We start from the raw sequence: 15399 nt of genomic DNA on the forward strand, positions 1-15399 counted from the left end.
CCTGTCCCAACATGTTTATTATAAATGTTCCTTTGTGTGCAGAGTAAACGGCGTTTTGAGAGAGAATGTAAAGAAGCAGAGCGAGCTCAACAGAACTACGACAAGATGGACAGCGACAACATGGAGGTACAAAAAGAGACAGACAGGTAGAGAGACAGACAGACAGGTAGAGAGACGGGTAGAGGGACAACACCAACTTGGAGGTAGACAGAAAACGGTTATTAGTGTTTAATTGTGTCTTTCTCCCTGTCTCTCTTTTTCTCCCTATATCTCTCGCCCTGTCTCTCTCTGACTCTTCCTGTCTCCCTCTCTGCCCCCAGCGGTGTACATTGAAGGTAGGTTCTTCCATCTCAACCTAGTGTTGTTAACTAATTGTATTGATTTGTTAGTATTGACAGGTATTGATGTAGTATTGATTCATGAACTATTGATACTATTTCTAGTATCGATTGGTTAGTATGGATGTTTGGACTCTCACCCTTGGGTTGTTATAACGTCACTCCTGCAGCTTCACCCTTTAAAGAGCAACTTCAGACCTGCCAACCTGCACCCATTTTGTGAACCAACCATGCAATTCTTGGTCAAAATACACAAGCACTAAATGCCAACTGAAACTACTTAAAAAATAAAATAAATAGTGTGCGTGTGTGCGTGCCTGCGTGCGTGCGTAAGATGTCCACCAGTGAGTGTACATGACTTATCCCCATTGGTACTAGTGTAGAAGGTCGGTATTATGTCGTGGCGTGTACATGACTTATTCCCATTGGTACTAGTGTAGAAGGTCGGTATTATGTCGCGGTGCCTCCAAGCATTACATTGCATTTAGCAGACGCTTTTATCCAAAGCGACTTACAATTATTCAAACACCGACGAACGCAGCCATCAGGAGCAATTAGGGGTTAAGTGTCTTGCTCAAGGACACTACAGCATGCTCGCAGGAGGAGCCTGGGATCGAACTAGCAACCTTTAGATTACTAGAAGACCAGCTCTACCTCCTGAGCTACCATCCCCCCTCCCCAAGCAGCAGAAGGGGCCCCGAAGCCCCCCCGAACTCCACAGCCCCGTGGACACCTATGGCTGAAGGAAATTCCCGGGTACCCTGCTCTGCGGCCACAGAAGACCCCCGGGCCCCCAGAGAAGAGGGCCGTGGAGCAACCCCCACACCCAGCCCCGAGGAGCATTACCCAGTCCCAGGGAGCACGAGGAGACCCCGCACCCCAGGGGCCCACACATACAACCAACCTCCGGGTGCAGGCACAAGACGCAGCCGCCGGCACAGAACCCGGGCCATGGGCACAAGGCACAGACCGCGGGCCCGGCTCATGGCCCCATGGCGACAGACTGACATCCCGCACGAGCCACCCGCCCCACGGGGGAGCCGGCAGGACCCCCACGGCTCGCACAAGGGGGAGGCCGCCCCACCGCAGCCGACCAGACCCCCCGCCCGGAGTGCCAAGTGCCCATACAGGTAGCAGTGCGGGGCACCTCGATTTACCCCCCCCAGGCCGCCAGGTATACAGGCCCTCTGCCACCCCCAGCACCGGGGCGCTCACCGCAGAGAAGCCGCACCGCAGAAGCAAAAGGCCAACAGCCGCCCCCCACACCCAGGCAAGTCGAACCCGAATCACTCGCACCCCTCCTGTCCCGCAGACCCTGGTCCGATGGAGTGTTGTTCGGAGTAGGATTGGTGTGTCAGTGTATGTGTTCTAAGCTAATGTGAGTGGGATTAAAATTTTGGGACGGACGAGAAGCACGCTTGGGCAGGAGCGTGACAGGCAAGATGGCAGCTGCCCGCCGCATCCCCACCCACATAGCCTGCACCCCGCCCATCCCGCAAGCCCTCGGTCTATTGTGTGGTGTATGTGCTGAGTATGAGTTTTGGCACTGGGAGCGGCGCAGCAGGCCAGGGAGCAACAACACAGACCCCTTACCCTGGACCCAACCACGCCCCAGTGCGCCCACCTCCCGTACCTGGTGGCAGCCAACCTACAGCGATCAGCCAAGGGAGCGGAGCGGTCCGCCATGTGCCTCCGCCATATTGGGCAGCTCCGCGCCCCCATCAGGCCCCTAGTCAGCCCCCGGCCGCCGAGCATGCAGCCTATAGAACAGAGGGCGGTAGACAGCACCCCCACCCCCAAAACGCTGTGAAGTGTAACCGTTGCTGATGACAGAAGCAGATGGAGAGTTGTAGAGGATTCTGATCTATTGAATGAGGGACTCTCTCAAGCCAAATTTGTTGAGGATTGAAAAGAGATATGTCCAATTAACTCTATCAAATGCTTTTTCGGCATCCAAAGAGGCACTAATAGTATTAAAGTTGTTCCTTTTAGATTTGCTCATCAGACTTAATAAACGACGCATATTGCTGGATGAGTGTCTGCCTTTGACAAAGCCTGTTTGATCTGGGTTAATTATAAATGGAAGTACCTTTTCAATTCTGTTGGTTAGGGTTTTACTTATAATCTCAAGGTCTCAATTAATAAGGCTTATGGGTCTTTAACTGGAGGTGAGGGTTGGGTCCTTTTTGGGTTTGAGAAAAACTGAAATGAGAGCAGTATTCATGCGTGGAGGCATGGTGGAAGTTGACTTAATCTCTGTAACCTATAAGTACCCAGTGAATTCCACTGGGTAGCCATCTGATCCAGGTGATTTATTGTTGGGCATAGAGAAGAACGCTTTCCTGAGTTCTTTAAGTGGTAGATCTAAGGTGGTAGCCTGCTCCGTCGAAAGTTTAGGAAGGTCAATATCATCAAGGAATGAGTGAATGTTTGATATAATCGATTCATTATCCAAGTGATATAGGTTATTATAAAAGTCTCTAAATATGTTATTAATGTCTTGCGGAGATTTACCCTGTAAATCTTTGATGGCTGTAATAAGTGATTTTTCTCTCACATTTCAATTGATTGGCAAGAAATGTACCTAATTTGTCATTGAATTCATAATAATTTGCTCTTGTTCGTTGAATAAGGATTTGTGTCTTTTGATGGATGATAGTATCAAGTTGAGATGTAATTGTTTTGATCTCATTTCGGATTTGCTCAGAAGATGAGTGGGCTTGTTGGGAGTGCAACTCCTTTAGTCGCTGTTCGAGTTTATTTTGGCATTCTTGTCCTTTCTTTTTTTGTGAGTGGTGAATGAAATAATACTACCTTCCCAAAGTAAGGATGGTGATATTTCTGGGGAGTCATTCAGTTCAATGAAGGAAGTCCATTCTCTTGAAAAGAAATGTTTAAATTCTTTATCTGTCAAAAGTGAGGTGTTAAACTGCAACCTGCCGGGAGGTTTCCGGTTTGTTTCATTGTTTCAGAGAAAGTCCACTTGTAATAAATTCAATTGATTGGACATGATTTGGAAAGCCACACACCTCTCTATGAGGTCCCACTGTTGACAGTGCATGTCTGAGCAGAAACCAAGCCATGAAGTTAAAGGAATTGTCTGTAGACCTCCAAGACAGGATTGTATGGAGGCACAGATCTGGGGAGGGGTACAGAAAAATGTCTGCAGCATTGACCGTGGTCTCCAGACCGTGGCCCAGCCAAACTGAGCGATCGGGGGAGAAGGGCCTTGGTCAGGGAGGTGACCAAGAACCTGAGGGTCAGTCTGACAGAGCTCCAGGGTTCCTCTGTGGAGATGGGAGAACCTTCCAGAAGGACAACCATCTCTGCAGCACTCCACCAATCAGGCTGTTATGGTAGAGTGGCCAGGCGGAAGCCTCTACTCAGTAAAAGGCACATGACAGCCTGCTTGGAGTTTGCCAGAAGGCACCTAAAGGACTCTCAGACCATGAGAAACAAGATTCTCTGGTCTGATGAAACCAAGGTTCTCTGGTCTGATGAAACCAAGATTAAACTGTTTGACCTCAATGCCAAGCGTCACGTCTGGAGGAAACCAGGCACCTCATCACCTGGCTAATACCATCCCCACAGTGAAGCATGGTGTTGGCAGCATCATGTTGTGGGGATGTTTTTCAGCGGCAGGAACTGGGAGACTAGTCAGGATCGAGGGAAAGATGAACGGGGCAAAGTACGGAGAGATCCTTGATTTAAAAACCTGCTCCAGAGCGCTCAGGACCTCAGAATGGGGGGACGGTTTACCTCCCAACAGGACAACAACCCGAAGCACACAGCCAAGACAACGAAGGAATGGCTTCGGGACAAGTCTGTGAATGTCCTTGAGTGGCCCAGCCAGAGCCCAGATTTGAACCCAATTGAACATCTCTTGAAATACCTGAAAATAGCTGTGTAGCGACGCTCCCCATCTATCCTGACAGAGCTTGAGCGGATCTGCAGAGAAGAATGGGAGAAATCCCCCCAATACAGGTGTGCCAAGCTTGTAGCATCATTCCAGAGAAGACTGGAGGCTGTCATCACTGCCAAAGGTGCCTCCACAAAGTACTGAGTAAAGGGTGTGAATACATATGTACATGCAATATTTCAGTTTTTTAGTTTTCATACATTTGAAAAAAATTCTTAAAAACCTTTTTCGCTTTTGTCATTATGGGGTATTCTGTGTAGATTGATGAGGGAAAAAAATAATTTAATCCATTTTGGAATAAGGCTGTTCCATAACAAAATGAGGGGAAAGTGAAGGGGTGTGAATACTTTCTGGATGCACTGTAGGATTGCTATATGAATGTGTATACTGTATATAGTATTGCTATATGAATGTGTATACTGTCTATTGTATTACTACATGAATGTGTGTACTGTATATAGTTAGGCGTAGTAGCTGGCATACGATGTGATTATCCTTACCAGACGCTACGGTGTGAATAACTGATGGAGTCATTTAGCTGCAGTCGCTCAAACACCACAGAGAATCTGTTACAATGTTGTGCTACTCACAGTATTTTCCCAAGGTTGCCAGGTTGGCATTTCCAGTGAATTAATGTGGGAAATTATGTCACAATCCAATTTAAGAACTATTTTCGTTTTACTTATAATTGCAGCTGGACTCATTTTTGTAATGCATTTGGGCACGCCCACCTAAAAATCTGACATTACCCGAAACCTGAACGTGACATCACATCGGGGAGACGGTACAGAGCTTCCTGTCACGCTTCCTGTCTCTACCATCGCACTTCCTGTCTCTAACATTGCACTTCCTGTGTCGACATCACCCTTCCTATGTTTACATCACCCTTCCTGTGTCTACATCTGCACTTCCTCTCTTTTACATTGTACTTCCTTTGTCTACATCGCACTTCCTGTGTCTACATCAGGTTCTCTGTCTCCGTCATCGCACTTCCTGTGTCTACATCAGGTTCTCTGTCTCCGTCATCGCACTTCCTGTGTCTACATCAGGTTCTCTGTCTCTGTCATCGCACTTCTTGCGTCAGCATCACGCTTCCTGTCTCTTTCATTGCACTTCCTGTGTCTACATCAGGTTTCCTGTCTCTATCATTGCACTTCCTGTGTCTACATCAGGTTTCCTGTCTCTATCATCGCACTTCTTGTGTCTAAATCACGTTTCCTGTCTCTGTCATCGCACTTCCTGTGTCTACATCATGTTCTCTGTCTCTATCATCGCACTTCCTGTGTCTGCATCACGTTTCTTGTCTCTATCATCGTACTTCTTGAGTCTACATCGCGGTTCCTGTCTCTATCATCGCACTTCCTGTGTCTGCATCACGTTTCTTGTCTCTATCATCGTACTTCTTGAGTCTACATCACGTTTCTTGTCTCTATCATCGTACTTCTTGAGTCTACATCAGGTTCTCGGTCTCTGTCATCGCACTTCTTGTGTCTACATCACGCTTCCTGTCTCTGTCATTGCACTTCTTGTGTCTACATCGCGGTTCCTGTCTCTATCATCGTACTTCCTGTGTCTACATCACGTTTCCTGTCTCTATCATCGTACTTCCTGTGTCTACATCACGTTTCCTGTCTCTATCATCGCACTTCCTGTGTCTACATCACGTTTCCTGTCTCTATCATCGCACTTCCTGTGTCTACATCAGGTTTCCTGCCTCTGTCATCGCACTTCTTGTGTCTATATCAGGTTTCCTGTCTCTATCATCGTACTTCCTGTCTCTACCAGAGATGATCCACACTGAGCTGTTCCGTTTTCTTTGCTCCACACTGCCCTGTATGTTTCACACCCTGATAAAAAGAAAATAATTAACCAACTTAACTGACAATTTAGTTAACCATCTAACCAGCTATTTAACTACCTTAGTCAAGTTTCTCGAACTGTGGCCCCAGGCTCGTCAGGCGGCGCAGCAGAAGCAGCAAGCGGCCGAAGACACCAAGCAGGAATATCTGAGCAGTTTGAAGCAGTTCAACACGGACCAGCACCAGCACTACCGCACCCTGGTACCGGTTATATACAAGGTTTGTACTACTACTACTCGTAGTACTACTGCTACTATTACTACTCCTAGTATAACTACTAGAGCTAGTTCTACTGTTAGTACAGGAATATCTGAGCAGTTTGAAGCAGTTCAACATGGACCAGCACCAGCACTACTGCACCCTGGTACCGGTTATATACAAGGTTTGTACTACTACTACTACTACTAGTAGTTCTACTACTGCTAGTAAAGCAAGGCAAGTATATTTATAGAGCACATTTCAACAACTAGGCAATTCAAAGTGCTTCACATAAAACATCAAAAGCATTAAGAAAGTGCAATAGAAACACATGATAAATGGACATAGAATACATAAAGTAAAAAATAGAATACATGGACTGCATAAAGTAAAAATAGACTACATAAAGTAAAAAATAGAATACATGAAGTTAAATTATAATACATAATTTAAAAACTAGAATACATGAAGTTAAAAATAGAATACATGAAGAACAAAATATAGAACACATAGAATACATGAAGTTAAAATAGAATACATTAAGTACAAAATAGAACACATAAAATACATAAAGTAAAAAATAGAATATATGGAATGCATAAAGTAAAAGTTAAAGACATAGAATTAAATAAAGTAAAAAATAGAATACATAATTTAAAAAATAGAATACATGAAGTTAAAAGTAGAATACGTAACATAAAAAATATAATACATAGAATGCATAAAGTAAAAATAGAATACATCAAATACATAAAGTAAAAAACAGAATACATAAAGTAAAAAATAGAATGCATAAAGTAAAAAAATGAAAACAATACATAACGTTAAAAACAATGCATAAAGTTAAAAATAGGATACAAAGTACAAAATAGAATGCATAAAGTAAAACAATTAATACATAGAACACATAAAGTTAAAAAATAGAATACATAGAATTCATGAAGTTAAAAACAGAATACATAGAATTCATGAAGTTTAAAATAGAATACATCAAATACATAAAGTTAAAAATAGAATACATTAAGTAAAAAATAGAAAGCATAAAGCAAAAAGATAAACAGAATACATAAAGATAAATAGAATACACATAAAATTCATGAAGTAAAAAAAATAGAATATATAGGAGACAAGGTAAACCTTTATTCATTCCACACCGGGGAAGTTTACATTGTTCCAGCAGCAAAAAGGGGACAGCAGAAAATAGAGTATATCAAGGTAAGCACTATAAACAATATAAAATATATAGAAAAAAAACCATAAATAGGAACCAGAGTACTGGTTCTACATAAAGATAGAATAGCATACATAGAATGCATAAAGTAAAAAAAATATAATACATAGAATACATACGTTTATAGTTAAGTTTATAAATAGCATACTTAGAATATATTAAAAGCTAAACATAGCATACATAGAATATATAAAGTAGAAATTTGAATACATAGAATACATAAAGTAAAAAATAAAATTCATAGAATTCATAAAGTTAAAAGTAGAATACAGAGCACAAAGTAAATGCACAAAGTAAAAAATGGAATACATAAAATAGATAAAGTTAAAAATAGAAAATATGGAATACATAAAGTAAAAATTAAAGACACAGAATTACAAAAAGTACAAAATAGAATACATAAAGTACAAAATAAAGTACAACATAGAATACATAAAGTACAAAATAGAATACATAAAGTACAAAATAGAATACATAAAGTTCACAATTGAATCCATAAAGTAAAAAATAGATTACATAACATAAAAAATAGAATACATGAAGTTAAAAGTAGAATACATAACATAAAAAATAGAATACCTAGAATGCATAAGTAAAAAATTGAATTCATATCGTAAAAAATGTAATTCATAGAATGCATGAAGTAATACATAGGATGCATAAAGTAATACATAGAATGCATGAAGTAATACATAAAATACATGAAGTAAAAAGTAGGATACATAGAATGCGGTAAAGTATAAAAAAATACATAATGTAAAAGATAGAACACATAGTATGCATAAAGTTAAAAAATAGAATACCTTGAATACGTAAAGCTAAAAATAGCATAAATAGAATATATTTAAAGTCAAAAATAGTGTACATAGAATATATAAAGTAGAAATTTGAATTCATGAAGTAAAATATAATAAGAATACATAAAGTTAAAAAAAAGAATACATAAAGTTAAAAGTAGAATACATAACGTAAAAAATACAATACATTAAGTTAAAAGTAGAATACATAAATTACAAAAGAGAACACATAGAATACATACAATAAAAAATGGAAATGCATTAAAGTTACAGCGCAGTGCAATAAATGAATCAAAGAAACCTTGTTTCACTCTTTGTGAACAATTATTTTCGCTATTCCCAGAATACTGTTTTGACTTGTCAAGGAGATATCCTGACAAGGTGCAGGATCTGCCCCGAGTCGAGGGCAACTAATACTAGGTGTACTAGTAATACTGCACGCTGGTACCAGCCATATACAAGGAAAATATTACTAGTAACATAAGCTGTGATTATGTTATATTGATATCATAAAAACAGAAACAATCTTTATTTGTCACACAACACACCACACCACAACACATGCTTGCACACACACACACGCTTTGGATGGTGGCCGGTGAAAGGGTTCCTCTGCATTTAACCCATCCTGGTTTGTCCTTCTTCCGGGGCCACAGCCAGGACCAGTGGGCAGCGTACGTGGACGCGCCCGGGGACGAGTGTCCATCGCTGGTCAGACGATGATGTGTGATGATGTGTGCATGTTTTTGAGGGGGGTCCTTACTAACGTGTGTGTGTGTGTGTGTGTGTGTGTGTGTGTGTGTGTGTGTGTGTGTGTGTGTGTGTGTGTGTGTGTGTGTGTGTGTGTGTGTGTGTGTGTGTGTGTGTGTGTGTGTGTGTGTAGCGTGTGCAGGACATGGAGGAGCGCAGGATCCAGAAAGTGTCCGACGCCATGCACTCCTTCGCCGACGTGGAGAGGAAAGTTCTACCGATCCTGAGCCGCTGCCTGGACGGCCTGATGGGGGCAGCAGAGAGCATCCAGCCCCGCAGGGTACTTGACCACTTCCTGTCTGTACTGACACCACTTCCTGTCTGTCTTGCTGTCTCTTCTGAAGGATTAACTTCCCACTATACCTCAACTCCCAAATAGAAGAGATTAGAAAATCTCTGCAGCATTTTATCAATAAAGTAAATAGTCATAATGGGCTGGTCTGAAAAGTGTCTGTCTGCTGTCTGACTGAAAGGTGTCTGTCTGCTGTCTGAATGAAAGGTGTCTGACTGAATGGTGTCTGACTGAATGGTGTCTGTCTGAAAGGTGTCTGACTAAAAAATGTCTGTCTTGTGTCTGACTGAAAGGTTTCTGTCTGGTGTCTGACTGAATGGTGTCTGACCAAAAGGTGTCTGACTGAAAGGTGTCTGACTGACTGAAAAGTGTCTGTCTGGTGTCTGACTGAAAAATGTCTGTCTGTTTGACCGAAAGGTGTCTGTCTGACTGAAAAGTGTCTGTCTGGTTTCTGACTGAAAAGTGTCTGTCTGGTGTCTGACTGAAAGGTGCCTGTCTGGTGTCTGACTAAAAAGTGTCTGTCTTCTGTCCGACTGAAAGGTGTCTGTCTGGTGTCTGACTGAATGTGTGCAGAAAGGTGAAAGGTGTCTGACTGAAAGGTGTCTGACTGAAAGGTGCCTGACTGAAAGGTGTCTGACTGAAAGGTGTCTGACTGGTGTCCGACTGAAAGGTGTCTGTCTGGTGTCCGACTTGAGAGGTGTCCGACGGAAAGGTGTCCGAGGGAAAGGTGTCCGACTGAGGGGGTCTTACAAAGAGGTGTCTTACAAAGTGGTGTCTGACTGAAAGGTGTCTGACTAAAGGTGTCTGGCTGAAAGGTGTCTGGCTGAAAGGTGTCTGTCTGAAAGGTGTCTGTCTGAAAGGTGTCTGTCTGAAAGGTGTCTGGCCGAAAGGTGTCTGGCCGAAAGGTGTCCGGCCGAAAGGTGTCCGGCCGAAAGGTGTCCGGCCGAAAAGTGTCTGTCCGGCTGAAAAGTGTCTGTCTGGTGTCTGACTGAAAAGTGTCTGTCTGTTTGACCGAAAGGTGTCTGACTAAAAAGTGTCTGTCTGGTTTCTGACTGAAAGGTGTCTGAGTGAAAAGTGTCTCACTGCTGTTTGACTGAAAGGTCTCTGTCTGGTATGTGACTGAAAAGTGTCCGTCTTCTGTCCGACTGAAAAGTGTCTGACTGAAATGTGTCTGGTGTCTGACGGAAAGGTGTCTGACGGAAAGGTGTCTGAGGGAAAGGTGTCTGACTGAAAAGTGTCTGACTGAAAAGTGTCTGTCTGCTGTCTGACTTAAAGGTGTCTGCATGGTGTCTGACTGAAAAGTGTCAGACTTGAGGTGTCCGATGGAATGGTTTCTGACGGAAAGGTGTCCGACGGAAAGGTGTCCGACTGAAATGTGTCTGACTGAAAGGTGTCTGTCTGGTGTGAGACTGAAAGGTTTCTGTCTGACTGAAAGGTGTCTGTCTTGTGTGTAACTGAAAAGTGTCTGACTGAAAAATGTCCGACTGGTGTCTGACTGAAAGGTGTCGGACTGAAAGGTATCTGACTGAAAGGTGTTTGACTGATAGGTGTCTGAGGGAAAGGTGTCTGACGGAAAGGTGTCTGAGGGAAAGGTGTCTGACTGAAAAGTGTTCGACTTGAGAGGTGTCCGACTGAAATGTGTCTGACTGAAAGTTGTCTGTCTGGTGTCGGACTGAAAGGTTTCTGTCTGGTGTCTGACTGCAAAGTGTCTGCCTGGTTTCTGACTGAAAGGTGTCTGACTGAAAGGTGTCTGACTAAATTGTGTCTGTCTGGTGTCTGACTGAAAAGAGTCTGTCTGGTGTCTGGCTGAAAAGAGTCTGTCTGGTGTCTGACCGAAAGGTGTCTGACTGAAAAGTGTCTGTCCGGTGTCTGACTGAAAAGTGTCTGCCTGGGATGTGTCTGTCTGCCTAAAAGTGTCTGTCTGGTGTCTGACTGAAAAGTGTCTGCCTGGGATGTGTCTGTCTAAGAGGTGTCTTACTGAGAGGTGTCTTACTGAGAGGTGTCTTACTGAGAGGTGTCTGACTGAATGGTGTCTGCCTGAAAGGTGTCTGCCTGAAAGGTGTCTGACTGAGAGGTGTCCGACTGAGAGGTGTCCGACTGAGAGGTGTCCGACGGAAAGGTGTCAGACGGAAAGGTGTCCGACTGAAAAGGGTCTGACCGAAAAGGGTCTGACTGAAAGGTGTCTGTCTGGTGTCTGTCTGAAAGGTGTCTGTCTGAAAGGTGTCTGACTGAAAGGTGTCTGTCTTGTGTGTGACTAAGAAGTGTCTGACTGAAAAGTGTCCGACTGGTGTCTGACTGAAAGGTATCTGACTGAAAGGTGTCGGACTGAAAGGTGTGGGACTGAGAAGTGTCTGTCTGACCTAAAAGTGGTGTCTTACTGAGAGGTGTCTGACTGAATGGTGTCTGACTGAATGGTGTCTGCCTGAAAGGTGTCTGCCTGAGAGGTGTCCGACTGAGAGGTGTCCGACTGAGAGGTGTCCGACGGAAAGGTGTCCGACTGAAAAGGGTCTGACCGAAAAGGGTCTGACTGAAAGGTGTCTGTCTGGTGTCTGTCTGAAAGGTATCTGACTGAAAGGTGTCGGACTGAAAGGTGTGGGACTGAGAAGTGTCTGTCTGACCTAAAAGTGTCTGTCTGGTGTCTGTCTGGGATGTGTCTGTCTGGGATGTGTCTGTCTGAGAGGTGTCTTACTGAGAGGTGTCTTACTGAGAGGTGTCTGCCTAAGAGGTGCCTGCCTGAGAGGTGTCTGACTGAGAAGTGTCTGTAAGACTGAAAAGTGTCTCTCTGGTGTCTGACTGGAATGTGTCTGTCTGGTGTCTGACTGAAAGGTGTCCGACTGAAAGGTGTCTGACTGAAAAGTGTCTGACTGAAAAGTGTCTGACTGAAAGGTGTCTGTCTGGTGTGTGACTGAAAGGTTTCTGTCTGGTGTCGGACTGAAAGGTGTCTGACCTAAAAGTGTCTGTCTGGTGTCTGACTGAAAAGCGTCTGTCTGGGATGTGTCTGTCTAATAGGTGTCTTACTGAAGAAACAGTCTTTATTCGTCACACAACACACCACACTACAACACATGCTTGCACACACCCACACACATGCTTTGATGGTGGCCGGTGAAATGGATCCTCTGCTTTTGACCCATCCTGGCTTGTCCTTCCTCCGGGGGCACAGCCAGGAGCAGTGGGCAGCATACGTGGACGCGCCCGGGGTCAGACAATGATGGGTGCATGTTTTTGGTGGGGGTCCTTACTTTCTGTCTGGTGTGTGACTGAAAAGTGTCAGACTGAAAGGTTTCTGTCTGGTGTCGGACTGAAAGGTGTCGGACTGAAAAGTGTCCGACTGAAATGTCTCTGACTGAAAGGTTTCTGTCTGGGGTTTGACTGAAAGGTGTCTGCTCATTGGATTTTCTTCAGTTTGAATACCCTTACTATACCAAATTAATAACTTATTATATCAGATAAATACCTTATGGGGGTGGTAGCTCAGGAGGTAGAGCTGATCGTCTAGTAATCTAAAGGTTGCTGGTTGGATCCCAGGCTCCTCCTGCTAGCACGCTGTAGTGTCCTTGAGCAAGACACAACCCCTAATTACTCCTGATGGCTGCGTCCGTCGGTGTTTGAATAATTGTAAGTCGCTTTGGATAAAAGCGTCTGCTAAATGTAAATGTTATTATATCAGATCAATACATTATTATACCAAATCAATACCTTATTATCCCAAATGAATACCTTATTATGCCTAGAACTATCGTAAGCACATGATTTAATTGAGATTACCAAACATTCCACCAGTCAAACTCCTGCATTGCCTTCTATGTGTGCTGACCCTAACCCAATGTATGTATTTCATATTATTTTTATTATATTGTGATTATTAAATCTATTCTAATTTAGAAAACCGAGGTAGGTTTGGCTGCTATTATTCCATGAAAAACTGCTAAATGAAGGCGCAAGACAATGAGATGGTTTGTTGTAGCCCATGGATCTGTGGGTGGGCGTGGTTAGGGCCCTGCTGGGGACCCTGTCTTTCAGGTTGCCCAACAGGGTCAGATGTCAACGTCTATCTGCCTTTCAGGACACCCAGCAGGTGGTGGAGGTCTACAAGTCGGGCTTTGAGCCTCCAGGTGACGTTGAGTTTGAGGAGCATAGCGCCCCCATCAGGCGGAGCGTCTCCGAGTCCAGTTACCTTGACAACAGAGCCGAAGTTCAGAGGAACACCGGACGCAACGGACGAAAACTCTGGCCGTTCATCCGCAAGAACAAGGTGGGCACACAAAAACACACAGAATCCCCGATGTGTTTTTATTGAAACGGGTCAAAGTGTTGTTTCTAGAATTAAACTTGTCCAATGGATAATTTAACAGGACCGGAAATGCCATGAGCAATTTGGGACAGAATTCCAAACATTTCTGTTGAATGAAAACTGTCTGTAGCTCTGAAGGTGGAGGAAGAGGTGTGTTGTTGTATTTTGCGCACATTGGAGTGGTTTCTGTGTAGTAGAAGCAAAGTTTGTGGGGATTTTTGAGTGTTTGAGTGAGTCAAAGTTTGAGTGTTTTTGTGAATGTTAGAGGCTCTATAGATATGAGGGCTGGAGTAGAAGAACTGTGGTCATCTCCAGACTCCTTCAGCTTCAAGATGAGGGTCGAAGGAAACCTCAGATCCTGGGCCAGATATTGGACCAGATGCCTGATCATTATAGAATTAAGAATCTTTATTTGTCACATGACACACCACACATCAACACATGCTCTTTGGGTGGTGGCTGGTGAAATATGGCCTCTGCATTTCTCCCATCCTGGCTTGTCCTTCCAACGGGGGGGCAGCCAGGAGCAGTGGGCAGCATTCGTCGACGCGCCCGGGGACCTGGTACCAGGTGTCCAATCGCTGGTCAGACAATGGACCTTTTTGCTGTGAGGCAGCAGTGCAATGCAGTGTGCCACCGTGCCACACAGGATGCAGGATGTGATGGAAACATGGAGACACAAGATCTAGTATGAAAACAACCCAGACCGAGCATCGCTACGGCAGCAAAACCTGAGAAACAACCAAGACCCAGCATCGCTACGGCAACAGAACCTGAGAAACAACCCAGACAGAGCATCGTCACGGCAACAGAACCTGAGAAACAACCCAGACCGAGCATCGTCACGGCAACATAACCTGAGAAACAACCCAGACCGAGCATCGCTCTGGCAACAAAATCTGAGAAACAACCCAGACCGAGTATCGCTACGACAACAGAACCTGAGAAACAACCCAGACCGAGCATCGCTCCGAAGAAGAAGAATCTTTAATTTTCACGCAACACACCACACTACAACACATGCACACACACGCTTTTTGGGTGGTGGCCAGTGAAATGTGGCTTCTGCATTTCTCCCATCATGGCTTGTCCTTCCTCCGGGGGGGCAGCCAGGAGCAGTGGGCAGCATTCGTTGACGTGCCCAGGGATGACTGTCCATCGCTGGTCAGACGATGATGTGTGCATGTTTTTGGTGGGGGTCCTTACTGACATAAGGTGGAGGAAACCCCATGTGAGCATGGGGAGAACATGCAAACTCCAGACATAAGGGCTCCTATTTGGGAGATAACCCACCGGAGCACGGTGCGAACAGCGCCCCAGGCGGGAATCAAACCCAGGACCTTCTTGCTGTGAGGCAGCAGTGCAATGCACTGCGCCACCGTGCCACCGAAGCCTGAGAAATAACCCAGACCGAGCATCGCTACGGCAACAGAACCTGAGAAACAACCCAGACCGAGCATCGCTACGTCAACAGAACCTGAGAAACAACCCAGACCGAGCATCACTACGGCAACAGAACCTGAGAAACAACCCAGATTGAGCATTGCTACGGCAACAAAACCTGAGAAACAACCCAGACCGAGCATCGCTACGGCAACAAAACCTGAGAAACAACCCAGACCGAGCTGTGTTAAAAAGGAACAGGATTGAGATTGCTTCACCATTCTCTAACCGCGTTCTCTGAAGTTTTCTGTTGAGGAACATGAGGAACATGCTCATAG

The 15399-nt window shown here is 44.5% G+C and overlaps 1 protein-coding gene across 1 annotated transcript in view; it reads left to right on the plus strand.

Annotated features, from left to right (window-relative positions):
• LOC307232624 (formin-binding protein 1-like) overlaps positions 1 to 15399 on the plus strand; it is a gene marked incomplete at both ends in the record, with an annotated part of 58851 nt that overhangs the window by 9838 nt on the left and 33614 nt on the right. The window contains 4 exons of the mRNA XM_080003725.1: positions 43 to 126; positions 6207 to 6335; positions 9226 to 9372; positions 13451 to 13639. Of these exons, the coding sequence (XP_079859851.1) occupies positions 43 to 126; positions 6207 to 6335; positions 9226 to 9372; positions 13451 to 13639 (549 nt within the window). The remainder of the gene's footprint in view (positions 1 to 42; positions 127 to 6206; positions 6336 to 9225; positions 9373 to 13450; positions 13640 to 15399) is intronic.

Source organism: Zeus faber, assembly GCF_960531495.2.
Source record: "Zeus faber genome assembly, chromosome: 7".
Lineage (NCBI taxonomy): Eukaryota > Metazoa > Chordata > Actinopteri > Zeiformes > Zeidae > Zeus > Zeus faber.